This window comes from Neopelma chrysocephalum, unplaced genomic scaffold, assembly GCF_003984885.1.
Source record: "Neopelma chrysocephalum unplaced genomic scaffold, ASM398488v2 Primary Assembly neopelma1_122, whole genome shotgun sequence".
NCBI lineage: Eukaryota > Metazoa > Chordata > Aves > Passeriformes > Pipridae > Neopelma > Neopelma chrysocephalum.
In genome coordinates this window covers 731,389-750,421 of record NW_020897784.1, presented here as the reverse complement: position 1 = coordinate 750,421, position 19,033 = coordinate 731,389, and the positions used below count along the sequence as shown (strand labels likewise).

General features: G+C 49.2%; 1 protein-coding gene across 1 annotated transcript in view; it reads right to left on the bottom strand.

Annotated features, from left to right (window-relative positions):
* The window catches only part of LGR6 (leucine rich repeat containing G protein-coupled receptor 6), a 132,934-nt gene that overhangs the window by 47,899 nt on the left and 66,002 nt on the right, over positions 1–19,033 (bottom strand). Inside the window, exon 3 of the mRNA XM_027697743.1 lies at positions 18,295–18,366. Within this exon, the coding sequence (XP_027553544.1) occupies positions 18,295–18,366 (72 nt within the window). The remainder of the gene's footprint in view (positions 1–18,294; positions 18,367–19,033) is intronic.

Below are 19,033 nucleotides of genomic sequence, written 5' to 3'. Positions count from 1 at the left end.
TGTATTAACCACCGAGGCTGGTGAGGTGCTGTCTATGATTCTGTTTTCCCAGATTCCACTACTCTTGCATTGCCACAAAGTGACATTTTCTGGTGCAAGGCTGTTCAGCTGAGAGTTTCTCAGCCAGCTCTGTTGATTCTTCTGTGGATGAGAAAAGCACATCACACCCAAATCTCACTTCCACTGCCACAGGATTTGCAACTTTGCTCAGAGGGCTGACATAAGACAATGAATTGTGAATTTTCCTGTTGAAGAGGGTGGGCATGTTTCAAGTTCTGCCCCAATTTACCAACTGTCCCCAAGATTGCAATCGAGTCAGTGAACAGCATCATTCATCCTTCTAAGACAAGAAACCCAAAGAGTAAAGAGCAGAAAGGTAAGATTAAAGATTCTATTTGAAAACTTCCATGAAAATGTTTTAGGACAAACAAGAACTTTCTGACGAAAATTGTGTGGGAAATGTTAATCTTTTCTTATTTTTTTCCATTCCTTCCTCAGCATAAGAAGTCTGTTAGTTTTTGGCATCATAATCTGCTTAAAAAAAAAAAAAAGAAGTAGTATTGCTTACTTTTCCTGGAGACATTCTTTCATCTAAATCCCTATATGTTTACTGAAAATCGTTTTAAAGTGAATGCTCAGTTTCAAGTTTAATTAATTAAGGAACAGACAATGAAAATATCCACAGAGAATAATTACCATTTCTCAAAACCAAATTAAGCTTTCAGAAATGGAGATGCTGAAGCAGAGCCAAAGACTGGTACACCAGGCTGAGCTGGGACAGGGACAGGGACAGGGACAGGGACAGGGACAGGGACAGGGACAGGGACAGGGACAGGGGAGCAAGGTGGAGGCCGTGGCTGTCTGGTTTTATGTCCCACTTTCTTCATGAACTCCTGGGTGAAGACATGACCCACAAGGGAGTTTGGTTTCAGTGCCCCAGGAGCTGGGGAAACCATAAATGTTGATGGCTTTGCTCCAGGGCTATTTAGCACACTCTCAGGAAAGGCTCTTTTTTCTCTGGTCCATCAGTATGAAAAGTGCCAGTGAGGCAGCTTGGGGGCCTTGGGGGATTTTTTTTGAGGGACACCTCCCTCTGGTTAGTACAGGGCCAATAGCTTGGATCTATCCAAGGAGATAGTTAATGCTCCTGGATGACCTCTGGCTTTGGACTTGCTGCAGCTCCAAGCCAGACTCTGCTCCATATCCCCACACCTTGCTGGCAGTGAGAGGTCACCTCTGCAAGACTCAGATGAACCCCAGCTCTCCTGTTCCTCAGCTCTGCAGGAGCTGCCTGGTGGCAACGTGGTGAGTTGTGAATATGTGGCCACTGTCAACGAGACACTCTCTGGGGTCACATGCTTGGGAGGTGTTGGGGAGCTTCAGCCACATAATTACTGCCTTAATCTGCTTCAGAGTGTGGAGATCAGAGCCCAGACAGATTCCTCAGCAGAGTGACAGGGAGACTTTCTGCTGGTAGTGATGTGCTGGGCCTGAGCCTTCTCAGAAACAGCAGCCTGCTTGGACCTCAGCACAGCAAGATGCACCTATCTGGAGCCAGGGAAGTTAAAATTAGGAACAAGGAAGTTACAGGTGAAGGCATTTCATATGCAGCATAATGGGCAGGACTCCTTATGTGCCTTTGCAGCATTGACGAGGGGACAGGGAACATGGATTCAGTGACAGCTGCATTCCTGGCACCAAAAGGTCTCTGGGATGTTTAATTGCTCCTCAGGGACCTGCTGGCTCTTTCTGGAATAGAGGTGCATTCTTTCTAATAAAAGCTGTGCATGTGGGGATTGCTAATTGCTATGGCTTTCAGACAGCTCTCTACTCTCTTCTGGAAGCAGAAAAGCTGAAGTTCTTGGCACGGAGTTGTTAGTAATTATATCAATTATACTAAACAAAAACCAACCCAACAGTTCTCTCCTTTCTTCAGTGTGTGACTCTGGCTCTGTAAGTGTTTTGTGTTATGATTTATACCTGAGATAATTGGGCCGATTAGTGGGTAAATGGGACAGCGCAGGCTGGGGCTGGCTCCTCACCTTCCACGGAGATGTTTTAATCTTTCTTTCACCAAATCACTCAGTTGGCTTTCCTTGCAAGCTTTAACCCGTTGGTTGCTTACAGAGGAAGACGCCTCTTTCATGGAGCTGCTGGAGGGCTTAGGAGTGGGACTTCACCCCACACCTGCTGTCAAACAGTGCTGTGGGTCTGGGGAGTGGATGACACACAGTGACTCCAGATGTCAGCATGGACAAGATTTCCAAGTGACTTCACGGGCTCAAGCAAGGCCCTGAAGAGCATCGTCCTGCTCATTGCATTCAGAAGGAGCTGATTTTGGGTGGGACATTCAAGAACAACAGCTTATGAAAATCACCAGCTGCTGGAAAGTCTCAGCTCCTGGCTTTGGAGCTGCATCTACTGCTTAGAGTTACAGAGCATTTATATGACTTCAAGGTGACACTGGGTCAAAAGTGCCTAAAAGGGCCTGCAGACACCTCAGACTTTATTCCATTTTCTGTTTTAAGGACTACAGGGGTGGGTAGAGAGTGAGCTGCCTGGAAGAACATCAGAAGTGCCTTGGTCTGAGGCATTGCCATCTTTGTTCCCTGAGCGGATGTTCACATCTATACAGAGCCATGGTGAGAGGAGCAGGTCAGCACTAAATGTGAGTATGTCTCAGCCTGCCAGTTGGTTCCTTTGCTGTGGCCTGGAAAGCAATAGAAAGGCTCAATGCCATGCTGTCAGGAAATATCCCAAATGTTGCTGCTGTTTTTTTTCCTTCCTCACACACAGCAGAGCCAGTAAGAGCTGACTGTCTGGGTGCCTTAGACCAGTTATGTGCAGTAACTGGCTTGCAGTGTAGACTGGGTTGTTCCCCACAGGGCAGTGGGACCTCAAACTGCAGCCCATCCTCACAGTATTTTTTGCAATATATTGGGCTGTTGTTTCCCTTGACAAAGTTGGAGGAGACTTGCCACCAAAGATCATATGCAACACTGAGTGGTGCTGGACTGGGCTGTACTCTCTCCAAACCAGGGAGTTCCTCTGCATTGTAATTCTCTGTCCACAGCAGAACATAGGACATAAAGAAAGGATGTTCTGGAGGAAGAGCTGTGGTTGTTGAAGGGGTCACTGACCCAGCAGCCCTGGGAGGAAGCCCACCCCCCCTGAGGCACCCGTTCTCTGGAGTGAGGTGCTGGCTGTCTCCCTGGCCCCAGTGTGCACGTGTGTCAGCTGAACAGAGCTGATCTCACCAGAAATGTCTAATTGGTGCCTCCAGGCAATCATGTCTCTCTTCCTGTCTGAGTTTATCTTGAAAGGCTCGATTGAGTTACCTCCTCTCCCGTAATAGGATCTAAGTTCCTTGTAGTAACATAAGAAGGAGATGATGTCACTGCAGCTAAACTTCTCTGATAACTTACTAATGACTGGGGCCAACACCTCAGCTCCTTTCTCAGGCAGAGCTCCCAGACACACTGAGTCAGTGCCTGGCTGCTGAGCTCCCCGGGAACCTGCTGTGCAAGGAGCAGAGGGCACAGAGAGAGAGGCAGGATGGCTCCAGAGCCACCTGCTTGGGGGCACTCTGTCCCCTTCTGCCACACTCCCCTGCAAGCCAGCTCCACGTGTGCTGCTCTTTCTGCCTGGCACAGCACCTGGTGGGGCCAGGACACACAGAGGCAAGATGTTCTGGGTCCCTGAGCCTGCCCAGATAACCCAGGGGAAGAGCAAGGGCTTCTTCCATCAACTAATATCAACTGGGATAAGAACAAAGGCAGCCAAGGACTGCAGTGGTCATCTGGAAAAGGGAAACCGGGTTAAATTTCTGCTCTGCCCATTATGTTCTTGTGGTCACCGTGTACTGCAGACATGGTGGGAGAATGGACTTGTTGGAGTGGGTCCAGAGGAGGCCACTCTGAGGCCTGGAGCCCCTCTGCTGTGGAGACAGGCTGGGAGAGCTGGGGCTGTTCAGCCTGGAGAGGAGAAGTCTCTGGGGAGACTTGAGAGCCCCTTCCAGTGCCTAAAGGGGGCCTATAAGAAAGATGGGGACAAATTTTTTAGTAGGGTCCGTAGCAATAGGTCAAGGGGTGGTGGTTTTAAACTAAAAGAGGGGAGATCCAGATTAGATATAAGGAAGAAATTTTTTATGATAAGGGTGCTGAAACACCAACACAGGTTGCCCAGAGAGGTGGTGGATGTCCCATCCCTGGTAACATTCAAGGCCAGGTTGAATGGGACTCTGAGCAACCTGATCTAGTTCAAGATGTCCCTGCTCATTGCAGGGGGTTGGACTAGATGACCTTTAAGGTCCCTTCCAACCCAAAGCATTCTATTATTCTATGAATGACACATTATTGCCTTGTAGGCCTGCTTCTAAACCTGGGCTCTCTGCCCCTGCCACAGAAGAGTTCACAGCCCTCAAGCAACACTCACAGGTGTTGCCTGGTTCCATTTCCAGGCTGAAAACTCTTGTGAAAACCCCAGGCAGTGAATGGAGGTTCAAGACACAAACATGTTTGCAGTTGGCTGTGAAACAAGACCTGGTGGAAAAGTTTGCAGGGCTCTGTTTGGACAGCAAAGAGTCTTCACTCCTGACTTAATGGGGCATGTTCCTCCGGGAAGCCCTCCACAAGGGATGCTCAGGAAATGAAATCAGAGCAATACCCAGACTCCACACAAAGTGCCTTTGGTGTAGACAAGAGGGCTTTGTTATCCCCACTTGCAGACACCTCCAAAACCCCTCAGGTCAGAACGGTGCAAGAAGGATTGCCAAAACCTCTGTGCAGCTACAGAAACTGCTGACAGCTGGGCAGCTGTGCCAGCTCCCCCGACCAGCCCTCTCTCTGTGTGCCTGGCATTGCCCCCCTTAGCCATGGTGCCAGGCACAGGGAAATGGAGAAGGTACAGAAAGCAGCCAGAGCCTGTGCAGAGTGGCTCCAAGGCCCACCGAGCACATTTGCCGGGAAATATGGTGTTTGTGAAGCATACAAGCCAGCTGGGAAAGAGAAGGAAAAACAGCCCTTGGGGACAGGAGGAACAGGGAGAGGGGCTCTGCACACTGAGACACCCCCAGAGCCAAGCCTGCACTGTGTCCATCTCTGGGGCCCTCAGGACAAGAAGCACATGGGCCTCTTTGAGGGGGTCCAGAGGACGCCAAGGAGATGCTGCAAGGGCTGGAGCCCCTCTGCTCTGGAGCCAGGCTGGGAGAGCTGGGGCTGTTCAGCCTGGAGAAGGCTCTGGGAAGACCTTAGAGCCCCTTCCAGTGCTACTAAAGGGGCTCCAGAAGAGCTGGAGAGGGACTTTGGACAAGGGCCTGGAGTGACAAGACAAGGGGGAATGGATTCCCACTGCCAGAGGGCAGGGTTAGATGGGATATTGGGAAGAAATTCTTCCCTGTAATGGTGGTGAGGCCCTGGCACAGGTTGCCCAGAGAAGCTGTGGCTGCCCCATCCCTGGAAGTGTCCAAGGCCAGGTTGGACGGGGCTTGGAGCAACCTGGGCTAGTGGAAGGTGTCCCTGCCCATGGCAGGGGGTGGAATGAGGTGAGCTTTAAGATCCCTTCCAACCCAAACCATTCCATGATTCCATGACTCTATGACAGATGTTGCCAGTTAAAACATGTTCTTCATTCCTCGCTTGCCTTCCTTTCTCCAGTTTACCTGAAGCTTCTCTGTGGTTCACTAGGAGTGCTTACACACATCAGTGCATGTGCATCTGGGACCCATCTCCCTTTTGCACTGACACATCTACTGTATGGAACATCTGGGACCCATCTTCCCTGTGATGTGACTGTATCTACTGTATGGAGCATCTGGGACCCATTGTCCACAGTGTCTGTTGAGTTGTCACCAGGGACGTGCAGTGTGCCCTGGGTACTTGTGTGGGTGGGTTAAGGTTCATGAGTCCCCATAATAAAGGTCAATGGAAAACACTCTGGAACTACATGACTATATGACTTTAGGAGGATTTTATAATTTCATTTATCATTATAATTTCTTTAGTGTCTACAATGTGCCTGGAACACACACTGTGGGCAGTCAAGGTAGCATGTTCCTCTTCCTGACAGCTCTTACAGCCTGAGATGGGAAGTGACATTGCATGTGAGAAAGTTATGAAGGTGGAATTATGTTTAAGTGTTTCCCAGAGTCTCTTCTGAGGGACATTTGCTCATTTAAGGGGAGTACTGCAGTAATTGCAGTGTAGGTACAATCTAGACAGATATGTGACCACCATATCACTTACACTTGGTGTAAGTGATCTCTTGAGTCCTCATCCAAATGGAGCTCCTGGTGGCCCTGCTGAATTGCTACAGTCAACACAGAGAAGTTTGGAGGTGACTAGAGTACCTGATGGGCATAGCCAGGGAGGTATAACCACTGCCAAGCTGCTGGACAAACACAGCTCAAACCACCCACCCGTGCTGTGACCTCTTCGCTTGGCAGCACAACTGGTGAATTCTGGAAGTGCTGGGGCATGGCAAGGGAGTCCCTCATCCTCACCCCCTTCTGAGTGTTGCCAACCACCAGCTCAGTGAATGGGAAAATTAGAAAGTGAAGTCTCAGAGAGGAATTGACTCAGGGATCATCATGGGGCCACACGATGGCCCAGCTCAAGGTTGTTGGGAGCTGAATGACCTACTTCCTACACGTTCCAGGAAAGAATTTCAAAAGCTGTAAAGAGATGAAGCTGCTGCTTTTTACACACAGTGTGCACAAATGAGGCATCTGATGCATTAGTTTCTATGTCATATATCACATCCACCATTCTTGGGAGGAGATAACAATTCATGCAGACACCTGTTTTTCTGTAATATTTTCCAGTTCTGAAGTGACTGAAGTTGGCCAAACTTTTAGCTGTTAGTCTGACAAATGACACAACACTCTTGTCTTTCTGGGAGATGAATCCAGGGATCATTCACAGCATGGACACTCACAAGCATGAGACATATGGACATTGCCTTTACGTAAACTTCACATCAACTCATTGCTCAAAGACAGCAAATAATGGATGGAGAACAAATGCAGGCAGGGATTTATTGGGGCACTGCTACAGAGAACTGTTCCTTGAAGATGGATACATTCAACAGCCTGTGTGTGGTCTTTAAATCTTCTTCTCAAATAAGCTATTGAGGTCATTGTAGTGGGATAACCACATTGCATTTCATGCTTTTTTACTCCTAAGCAGAAAAGGCTCTAATCTGACCAGCTGAGTTCCTCCTACTGACAGCTCCCATGTCTGTGATGTACCCAGTAGCCATGTCTCATTTCTGACTTGCTCCCAGAACTCTGGTTATAAAGTCAAATCCCTCCAGCTCTGAAATGCAGAGAAATACCTCCCTGGTTAGAGGGTAAGCTGCTCTTTGCACTTGTATTTTTGGGCACGGCGACCTCCTCTGAAAGGTTTCCCTGAGGGCTACACAAGTGTGTGCTGGGTCGTGGGGCACAGGGCCACGGGGGAGGAGAGATGCTCAGCTCTGCTTTGGTACCCACTCTCTGATGGTCTGTGTTACCTTGGGGGGCTGGTTTTGACAGATAAAAGTGAGGGGTGGGGACAGGGACATTTTTTTTCTTTTGCTCTCCAAGGGTAGGAAAACCACATCTCTCCCAGCCTTATTCACACAGAACTTGAAACCAACTATAGGGTTTCCATAGCCAGAAGAGAAAATCAGAGTCCTCCAGAGAGTGATTCATCCCCCAGACAGGGCTCTGAGATAACAGATGATTCACCCTCTGGAGATGCTGATCATTTTCCACTGCTGATGAGGTGAGGTGAGTAATATCTAGACAGCTACAGTCAGAGGAGACAAATCCACCTGGTCTGCCCGAGGGAGATGTGGGCACAGCAGAAACTTACTCCAAGTGAAGAAAGGTTGTGTAGTGAGGCCATGGAGGTGACTCAGAAGAATTTGATCTCCTTCTTGGTGGTATTTCAGGATCTCCCACCATGAGGGAAGGATCTAGCACCCCAGTCACAGCAGAGGCACAAAGACACCAGTCTTCTGGTCCCAGCTCCTCAACATCCCAACTACAAACCTGGCCCAGGCTGTTCCATTGCAATGCGAAATGCCAGAGGGGTTGATCCCACTGCTCTTATCTCAGGGCTGCAAAGAGGAGGCAGTGAAGCTGCTTGTTGGATCCTACCAAGAACACAGTGACCCAGCCACAGTTTTTGCCCCTGTAAAAGAGAGTGATGCATGTTCTGCCAAGTGGATTTACCAACAGCTTTTGAAAATGTATCTGTGCTCATCATTGCAGTAAAAATGCCAGTGCTCTTCAGAGGTCCTGGGCAACATGCCCTAAACAACACGGGGAGACAAGTTGAATGGCAGAGAAAGCTGCTGGAATACCAAATAAGGTCCAGCCATGCATTTGGTTTCCCAGTCTGGGATACTCTTGAACCCAGACCTGGATTTGGATCAGGTCAGTATAAGCAGAGGAACGAGTCCAAAATCTGAATCTTGGACTTGATCTATATTCTAATGCACCTTTTTCTCCTCAACCCTGGTCTGATCTTGCTAAGCTACTCCTGCCAGTCCTGGTGACAAGCACAGATCTTCCACGACAGCTGGGTGAAGTGGAGGGAAGACCTAGAGAGAGGCAGGTTGGATGACAGCCCATGGTACATGGAACCAGAAAAATCTTGTCTGCTCAAAATCTCGCCAAAAAGCAGTAACTCCTCTGAATTTGGCTTATTATACCTGAACCAAATCATGAGAGGTGGCCTCAGGAGGAAAGCCTCAGTCCCTTCCAGGGACATCAGCCCACCTGAATCCAAACTGTGTCATCTCTTCCCTGTCTGTGCACCAGCTCCACTGCACAAGCTACAGGGGCCAACGTGCCATTTTCAGGTGAATCTAAGATTGTACAAGCTACACCTGGGAGGAAGAGTCATGGCAGTGGAGGCAGAGAGGGTCCTGCTTCCACAGAGCCAGTGAGGAATACTAACTGCAGCCAAACTTCAGCAAGGACTCATCGCACCGTGGCTGCATCAGTGCATGACAGTTACTGCAGTACATCCAGATGTGTGGCACATCTGCCTCAAGTTTTCACTTGAATGTGGTAGATGTCTGCTCTTGGACCCTCCTAGACTATCTTCTTTGTAGAAATGCTATTAAACCCTTGAAATACTAAAATGGAGATCGGACTTCCTAAAACAGGAATGGGGAGAAAACTCCCCCGACTCAGCTGTGCTGCTCTCCAGAGCTGGCTGTGGGGAAGAGGAGCCTCAGGGAAAAGGGGATTTCAGAGATTGGACAGGAAGGTTTTGAGCAGCAAGTGTCCTCTAGAATGGAACGACCTTCTTTAGCATGCTGCCTGCACTGTGATACTTGTCCTGGGTTCTTTTTCCTGCTGCAGGCATGCTTTCTGTTGCAAAGATGTCTTTGAGAGGTGAAACTCAAGGTCCTGTGCTCTCAGCAGCAACAATCACCAAGGAAATGTTTGTGGTTGCTTTGCTTCAGTCTGTCTTCAGGGATGCCACAAGAGCTACCTCACTGCTCTTCCCTGACTTCCCTTTCCCTGTGCTTCAGAGACACCCTGCAGCCAGTAAATCAGGTTAAAGGGCTGAGGTGGTCTTGCCACAAGACAGCTCCTATGCCAACAGACTGTAAGTCACTGCTGTGTTATGTTGACTGTATAGATATCTGTTTTTTCCATAGCTTTTATCCCCTAAACAGCCAATGGATACAACACCTTCCAGAAACCTCACTGTGTCATGTGTGATTTATAGAGAAGAATATTGTGGTGAACAGCAAACTGTCAAATCTCAAACAGATCAAAGAAGCGAAATGAGGAATGAACTGACTGAGCTCTTCAGGACATGCTGATTCCTTCTGTCATAAGAGTTTATACGCTTGTGAGAATTTGACCAGGTGGGAAGAGCTTCCCTCCTTTGTCAACATCAAAGCCCACACGTTCTCAAATTGCTGTAAGTCATTTTTTGCATTTTAATCTTTGGCCATATGTACAAAAATAATTTCCTGCCTTTAGGGACAGGGGATGAAGCAGTCTTCGCTGCATTTTCACAGGAGTCCAAATGGATTCTGCTAAATACATCAGAGCAGTGGCAAACCAATGGGGTGGAGGAGGTTTTAGTTAGAGGTACAGTTAACCTGTACACAGGGAATTACAAATCAGGCTGTTTCACCACTTAGAAGTTACAAGTCAATACAGTGGGAGTGAAATCAGAATATAATGGGAAATTACACTTGTAGAAAACACAAAAATGCTTTCAATATTTTAGAGAACAATGTATATGACACAGTTTGCATCCCATCAGCTTGTGAAGGCATCAAATCCTTCTGCAGGGCCAATGTGAAGAGGACAGCACTGCTGTCATGTGAGCATCTGACACAGGAAGGTGCTGTTAGTGGGAATGGTGCTGATGGGACCAGAGCGTTCCTCAGGGAGACTGCAGCTGATTCCAGCTGGGAACAGCAGGTTTTTGGCAGAGTGACGAGAGAATCCTGCAAATATTCCAGAGGAATGCACAGAACAAAGACTGGGAGGGGGGAAAGGGGAACTAAAATGATTGCAAGGACAGGATCCCAGGAAATGGGACCTGTTGGGTTGTTTCAGGCAGTGTTTGCCAGCAGTACGGAGCATCTTGCCGGGGAGACCCAAAGAGAAAACCCAAAGTGCAGGAGGAGTCAAGAAGAATCTGATTTGGTGCTGCAGGGTCTTGAATCCTCATGAAACAAGTGCTGCTGCTGCTCTTGGAGGCAGAGCAGGGACTGGAGCATGACTGAGGGACAGGAGAGTCTGATGGCAGAGGAGGAGGTGAGTGCAATGGGGAGATTTGTCAGCAAATGCCTGGGAATCATTTCCAGGTTTCATGTGCCTCAGTTGGTTTCTGTGCTTGCAAACACAAGTGCTGGAGGCTGCTGGGGCAGGAATAGCTGTGGGGAAATCTCTCAGTCACAGCTGGTCTAAGTCCCTGACTATTTCTCATCACTTGGATGTGACAGAAACATGTGAAAGTTACTTTAGAGGAGTGGATGGGCTTTGCAGATCTGTAGCCAAGACACCAGACTTCTGGTTCCCTCTTACCCCAGATTTTAGTATTGATGAACGATGATTCACATGCTCTCTCTCCTCTGGAGTACGGTTACCTGAGGACAAATCCCTGCACATGCAGGCCAGGGGATGGGCTGGAGCTGTGGGTAACTCCTTGATTCATGTCATGTGCCAGGTACCAAGGTGTCCTGGTTTCAGCTGGGATACAATTAATTTTCTTTCAGCCATGAGGCAGAAGAGAAATGAGGGGATGCCTTGTCCAGCAGGGACAAATGGGACTCTAGAAGCTTTGTGCCTATGCTGCTGCTCTTACTGAGTCACAAAACCTGCTACTGTCCTGGGGGTGCCCAAAGTCTCTCAAAATCCCAGCAACTAGCTCTTGGTGCAGTTTCTCCCCAGTCTGGAAGAGGGAATCCCAGGGAAATGCAGAGGTCTGGGATTCCTGGCCACAGACTGGAAATCTGATGACCATGCTGAAAGCACAGGCTGGTGTTGTGGACCTGAACTAAAGTCATAACTTTGGGAAAGCTGCACTGGGCCATTAAGGAATCTTATTCTCCTGTTGCCCCCGGGCTCAAAGCTGAGTCAGAGAACTGTAATGGTTGTCCAGAGGCCACCACACAGCCCCTCATGCTGGAAAAGCTCTGACACTCTTCTGGCTGGCATTAATCTCCCCAGTCCAAGCTGATGTAGGCAACACCCACCCAAACGAGCCTGACACATGCTAAGCACCTTCCCAAAGTGCTGATCTGTGAAAAATTCCTGAAAGAGCTTTCCATAGATATTTGAGAGAGAAAAATGAGGACTTTATCTTGATCTCTTAATCCATCAGTTTTTTTTTTCCTCTCTGCTTTCTCTACCTAGGCAAACTTGGTAATTATAATTTATAGCACCTGCTTGCTTTGAAATACCTTGGACTCCTTCTGCCTGGCAGAGGAACAGACACAGTGCCCATCTGCTTTAGGTAAGTGCTCACAAACCACAAAGTCGTTAATTAGACTGACACACGACTCTTCCAGAATACACATGGTATGTTGTTACTGCACCTACAAACCACTGGCAACCAGATACTCTGCCAGGGGATCACAACTGGATCTGAGCATTACGTAAAGCTTTGGCACCCCTTGCAGGGCTCAGAGCGTTGCCATCAGGTGTGCGTGTTCTTTCTAATCCTCCCCACTGGGCTTCCCAACATGCTTCCCAGATAAATCAAACCTGCTGGGAAGCAGCTCCCTCACACTTGGTAGGAGGTTCAGTCTCCAGAGCTTTGCCTTCTCTTCTTTTGAAATCCAAATTCCTCTTTATATTCATCTAGTGATCTCTGCCAAGGTCTCCTTCCTGACAGCTTGGGCTCCAGGCTGTAATGCCTTCACATCCTGTAGCTGACAGGGAGCAGGGCAGGTCTGGTTCTGGCCCCACAGGCATGGCTGCAGCTTCAGAGGACCTGTGGGGAAGGGTGTTTGTAAAGACAGGGGCGTCTGATGTAGATGGGGATGTTTGGGTGGATCTGACACTTGCCCCCTCAGGCTGGCTGGCATCCGTGGGGCCCAGTGAGCAATGGACAGATCTGTCTGGGAAAAGCTGAACCCCCACAGTGGGTGCCTCCCTCTGATGAGGGGTGACACAGACCACAGGAAGTCCCTGATGAGTGATGGTCAGTGATACACAGTGGTCCAACCTGGAGCAGCCAAGCTTTGGGTCAGCACATGAGGTGACGGGCAATGGGCATCCTAGACCTACAAATTCCTTTGGCACAGAGTTATGTTGAATGATTGAAAACCTCCTCCTGGTTGGCCAGTCTTCCCAGCACCTCTGTGAGAGTTTGCAGGAGGAAGCCCTGTTTGAAATATTATTTGCCCAAACTCAGGACCACATTTGCCTTGGTTAGAAAAGGTGTGGGGGAATCACACAGGGCAATGGGAACATCCTGTTGGAGAGAATCCTCAGGAGAACACCTTGACCCTCCCATCTCCCCTAAATTTGCTTGAATAATTTTTTTTTTGCATTCTGTCTGTCCAGTGAAGGACTGGATCTTCAGTAATTTGGGTTTCATGAGAACCAGTGTGCCTCATCTAGAGCAGTCAAAATTAGTGTTCTCTCATTGCTGGTTTGACACCACGTCTTTTGTGGGTGACACCACACCTGCCATGAAAAATTCTGCACACCTGAAGCTCATGGATTGGCAGCTCTGAGAAAGCTCCTTGCCTGAAGACAGGTCCTCATTGGAAGGCAAGCACAGGGGGAGGCCCACAGCAGCAGAGCAGTGTAAGCATGGCCTTTGTAACACCCGTTTTTCTCTTCTAGAGACAGATGTGAGAGCAGGACCCAGGCCATTGTACAGGGAGCTGCTCCTTCCTCTCCCTGGAGCCCTTGGTTCAGACTGCCACGAAGCTGTGTGGGAAGGCATTCGGGCTGCACGTGCAATGCCAGAGGGCTCCAGTGTGGAACAAGCTTTCCTGGGGACAAGGTATTCTGGAGCAGAAAGTTCATGCCCTGACTGTGCCACCGACTCTGATCATTCTGGGCAGGGCACTCCTACTTCACCCAACAAAAAGGAGGAATGACTTCCTTTCTGCTCTCTGAGTGACAGGATTTATTGGAGTTCCTTCCTGCACAGACCTCCCTCTCCCTGAGCGTGTATGTAAAGTTGATCTCCTGCTGTTTGGGACTCACAAACTTGCTTCAGACTTTCAGCTGTTCCATGTCTCACAGCACACATTCTGCAGAGCCTGAGGAGCATCTGCTGCCTTCACTGTCCAGCACTCTCAGGCAGGACCTGTACTGAGGGATTCCAGTACAGGTCTGACCATGCCCTGTGCCTGGGAGCCAAGCTTGGAGCTCAGCACTGCAGCAAAGGGACATTGCAGTTCAATTCCAAGTGCCACCAAAGCTTGGGGGTGTGTGTCCTATCTCACCCTCCTTGAATGCCCAGAAGCCAAGACAGCTGCCACATTTGGAGACAACTGCAGTTCAATAATCATTATTTTTTCGCTTTCCTATTTCAGAGACTCCACTGACACAGTTTTTTGCTGAACTCTAACTTTGTGCTGTGCAGGCAGTAAATGCCAGCATCTCTCTATCCCATAGTGGCTAAAACAACCCTTTCTGTCCTACTCGTCTGACCACCTCAGCCCTTGCATGGCCTGGGAAGTTCTTCTGGTAGAGCTATGCCCAAAACAATTGCTCTCAGCCTCCACTGAGTTTGGCTGCTTCAGTTGTAACCCTGAGAAAAGACTTTTGCATTGAGAAGTCTGCCTTTCTTCTCCTTTGTCAGTTTGTCCCTAAGGGATACACACTTTCCCTCCAAATGCTGCCTGAATCCCAGAATGACAAACATGGACACCAAATGCAAACATCTGAAAGAGCAAGAAAATAACCAGCACTGTTATTACAGTGCTGTTATTACCAGACACTTTCTGTCTGGTACTGCTGTTCCACCCCATTCCCATTGGCTCCCCTTTTCCCCCCCTTCCCAGCTGTCCTGCCTGCTTGTCATGTGTTGCCAACTTACAAACAGAGAGTTAATATTGCACCAAGTGCCATTCCAGTCCAGTAACTCATGGGCTGTAGGGATGTGCCATAAAGCCACTTCCCCTCCTGAATGGAAAAAAGTCGTCTCTGGGCAACACAAATACACTGGATCTCAGATCGCCTGACCAGTAACACTGGAAACTGTGCTGTGGGTGACCTATAGGTGTTCCAGGCTGGCTAATTTTTTGGCAATGAACACACAAGAGTCTCATAAACTTGTGGAAAATGACTCAGATATTTGAAAAAGAGGGGAAAAAAAATCACTGTAATGCAGACCTGCATGGAGCCTCTTGGTCTGAGGTGAGCAGCTACATTTGGAGAAGCTGTGGCAGCACCAATGGAAACTGAGCAGAGCATCTCAGCTCTGTATTCACCTCAGGACAGAGTGCTGTCCATGCTGTCCACTCCTGTTGGGTGGTGGCTACAGAAGAGCATCTCTGAACATGAGCTAGAAGGGGAACTGCAGGACTCTGCAAGCAGTGGCTGCTCCTTCAGGGGAGCAGCACAGGATAAGACGCAGGATGTTTTCCAGGTCATGCTTCCACCGGTGTGAGGCAGAGCAGTGGTACAACCTCCTAACACACTGTGTGTCTTCAGAAATGTCCCCATCCACACAGAGCAGGGCTGTGCCTCACATCCATGCTGGGCTTAGTCACCAGACATGGCTCTTGGGCCTTCACCCAGCCCAAGGTTCTCTGTTGTGCAGTTGCTGTGTGAAGAGGAGAAAGTTGCTCTCCACAGCTGCCTGAAAGGAGGTGGAGGTCAGTCTCTTCTGCCGTGTTTCAAGTGTTGGATGAGAAGAAACGGCCTTAAGTTGCACTAGGGGAGGTTCAGATTAGATATTAGAATTTTTTTTTCACTGAAAGAGTGATCAGGCGTTGGAATAAGTTGCCCAGTGAGTGGTGGAGTCACCATCTCTGGAGGTGTTCAAGAGGTGTCTGGATGTGGCACTTGGGGATGTGGTGTAGGGGTTGATGATCTTGAAGGTCTCTTGCAACCTTGATGATTCTGTGATTCTGTGGAAGTGCATATCATCATCTTTATCTGTATGTGCCCTCCATGCTTTCAAGTGGTCAAGCTCGAGGCACAGAGAGGGTTTGGTGTGGTGCTAACACGAGGCAGAGCTGGCTTGTGACCGTCGCCTTGGAGAATAATTGTCCTGGGGAACACCCATCCCAGAGAATAACTCTGTACTCCCCATGCTGAGGGCAGGATTCAGCCTGTTGTTGATCTGTGATCAGGGTCTTTCTGAGAGGCGCCTTCTGCCCCTCCTCTAAGCAGGCAGCTCTGACAGGGCAGAGCTCTCCATTGCACGGAACACCTCTGAAACTTTTGCTTCCAGAATAGACTGTCCCCCACCCAGCTGGAGAGTTGGACCCAGCTGCTGGGGCACACATGGGAAAGTGACTTCTGGGGACCTGACTGATCTCTTAAGGCCTTACCCTGAATTCTTGTAGGCACAGACAGAACAGGGTGGGTGAGGTGGGTTCACTGATGTGAGACCTACAGAAATTACTACTGTTCTGCTGCTTGCTTTTTGTTACAGAAACCTTTCTCCTGGAGAAACCTCACTGGCAGGGGTTGCCCAGAGAATCTGTGGCTGCCCCATCCCTGTAAGGGTTCAAGTCCAGGTTGGACAGGACCTGGAGCAATGTGGTCTATTGGAAAGTGTCCCTGCCCACGGCAGGGGTTTGGAATGAGATGAGCTTTAAGGTCAAGCCTAGTTTCCTTCAGGTTGTCTAAAGCAGCTTATTTTCTTCCTAAAATTTGGTTTCACTGTTTCTGCAGGAAGAACACTGGATCCCAGCTGGCCTTACCTCTCCCTCACCCAGCTTTGGAGACATTTAGGGAATCTTCACTGGATGAGGTGGCCTCCAAGTGCACTTTGAACAGGTGCCTCTGTGCTAATTCAAGCCAAGCCATCCTCCCACCCTGCACCTTAAACGAACCCCAGAGTGCTGCAAGCAGCTTCTTGGAGTGTTTTGCATTTCTCATGTGCCATGTGGTATTTTGGTGGGGGTTGTGGGCTGAGGAGATAGAGCACAGGGGCCTCACAGCACTAGCCAAGGTGGCCACCCAACAGTGCCCCAGAGAGGTGGCCCAAGCTGCAGGGTCGGGTCTGCAGGTGCTGAACCTTCAGAAACAAAGGTTGGGTCTATCCAGCCACGGGCTCTGGCAGCACTGGTTGTCAAAACTTTCACATGCAGAGGAGAGAGAGGCTGAGGGGGGGAAAGGGGCCTTCCATGTCATGCTTCCTCTGAAAGGGAAGTCACTCAGAAAACAACCTAATCTCCAAACCCCTGGAGCTGGGGGTCTTGACTCCGGCACCGTTGGGGATGTCAACACAATTTAATAACAACCACAACCATGTGCCAATGATGTTTCAACAACAAAGGTTTCAAATCTCTCCTGGCAGAAAGAACATTCATATCCTGCACAGCAAACACCCCCATTGCAAATTAATATTTAAATTAATATTTACAGAAACTCCTACTTGGTGCTGGGAGGGCCACACATGGAGAATTGTGACCAGTCTGGGTCTGCACAGTGTAAGAAGGATGAAGAGGGTGCAGATGGGTGCAGTGGAGGGCTGGTGACTGAGTCAGGGTCCCAGGGCATTTGACCCATGAGTGGAGGTGGAAGGAGCTGGGTTGGTTTCACTCAGCAGAGAAGAGGCAAAGAGGAGATCTGCTAGTGACCCACAACCAGAGATGATGAAGCCAAGCTCTTCATGGTGGTTCCAGGTGATCAAACAGAGTAATGGCCACAAATTACCTTCCATGAGGTTTAGGTTGGACTGGAGAAAAAGCTTTTTCCTCAGGAAGAACAGCCCCAGGCCAGGCCACCAGCCAAGGGGAATCTGTGCTTGGGTAGACAAAGCTGCAACTGCCTCACTGAGTTTTTGGGATAGTCCTGCTCCAAGGAGGAGGCTGTCCTGGAAACTGCCAGAAACTGCAGAAACTGCAGAAACTGCTCCTGACCAACGTTTTTATGATAAAAGGGCTGTGTGAGACTGGGACTGAAGTTAAGGATTAGGGTCAGTGGCTCAGCCCAACTCAGAACACTCTTACAAGCTTCAGCAGTGCTGCCTGCACCAGCTGGGCAATTCCCAAACACAGCTTCCCTAAATTCAGTGACACTATCGGGGGCAGTTTGCAACCGTGTCTACACTCAGAAAAACTGCAAGTATTTCAGAGTCATGTGATTTTTAGTGAACACAGTAGCAAAAACCTGCTGTGGATATAGTTTAAATGAAAAGCACAATCACAAGCCTCAGCTTCTTCTCAGGGCTGAATTGCTTAAAAGTGTTTTAAAGCATTTCTACCCCGACACAATTACCCTCCATTTGGGTAAAACAGCCCAACTCTCTTGTTGACAGACCAGAGTGCCCTCTGTGCTCCCTGGCAGGTCCCTTCCCCACTGTAGTCCACAGTGGAGAGGACAGAGACTCTTTGGGTGGATATTTTCCAACGTTCCTTGAAATATGAGTTGGCGCTGGTGGCCTTTTCATCACGATGCACACATGGGGAGCTGTAATTTCAACATCCTCTACCAAGACAGTGTTTCTTCCTTGAAAACTGCCCTCTTCTCCCTTCTACTCTAAGTGACAGTAATCTTTGCATAAATTGGAAAAGAAAAGGAAGAAGGAACAGAACATCCTTGACAAAGGAACTAATGACTCAAATGCTGGGAAGCCTGGGGCCCCCAAGGGATTGTGCAGCTCGCAGCATTGATTTTTAATGACTTACAGAGATTGGAGGTTTGGAAGATCTCTCAGTGCCTCTGCAGGGATGCGACTCAGCTGATTGTTCTGCAACATCCTATAATTAGAAAAAAGAAAACTTTGTTAAAAAAAAAAAAAAAGCCTGACAAAAAGGGAGGATGTTGCTGCATGTTTCTGAAGCTGTCCTGGGCTCTCACTGGAAAGCTGGAGGTTTTGGCCACTCAGGGCTCTTGAGCAAGCTCCAGGCTGCTGGCAGGTGAGCTGCAGCCCAGGGTGGCCCAGACCCTGCAGCAGAGGGGCCGAGGGGTGAGTTTGGAGCTGCAATGGGGGTCCACTTGGAGGATGTGACCATAAAGGGACTCCGCCCTGCAGATGTGCATCTGTTACCCCACAGTAACAGCAGAGCTCTCAGCCAACTGTCCCGTGTTTATCCTGGTGCAAGGCATCCCTCTCCCCGCGTGCGTCAGCCGTGGTTACCTCTGCAGGGTGATGGAAATCAGCCCCTGGGCAGGTTTCCTATCCCACTGTGGGCCAGCTGCAGACACAGTGGGTGAGGAACCACTCCACAGCTGTTTGCTGAGGGGCTTTGCAGCCTTGGCACCACTTGTAGCAGTAACTGGAGCTGTTGTGGAAAAAACCAAACCAGCTCAGGCATTTCAGAGAGAGCAGGTCCCTGGAGCTGTTGGGCTGAAGGGGCAGGACCCAGGAGGGCTCCTCAGAGATGGAAGTGAGCACAGGGTATGGAGAAGAGTTGTGGACATGGA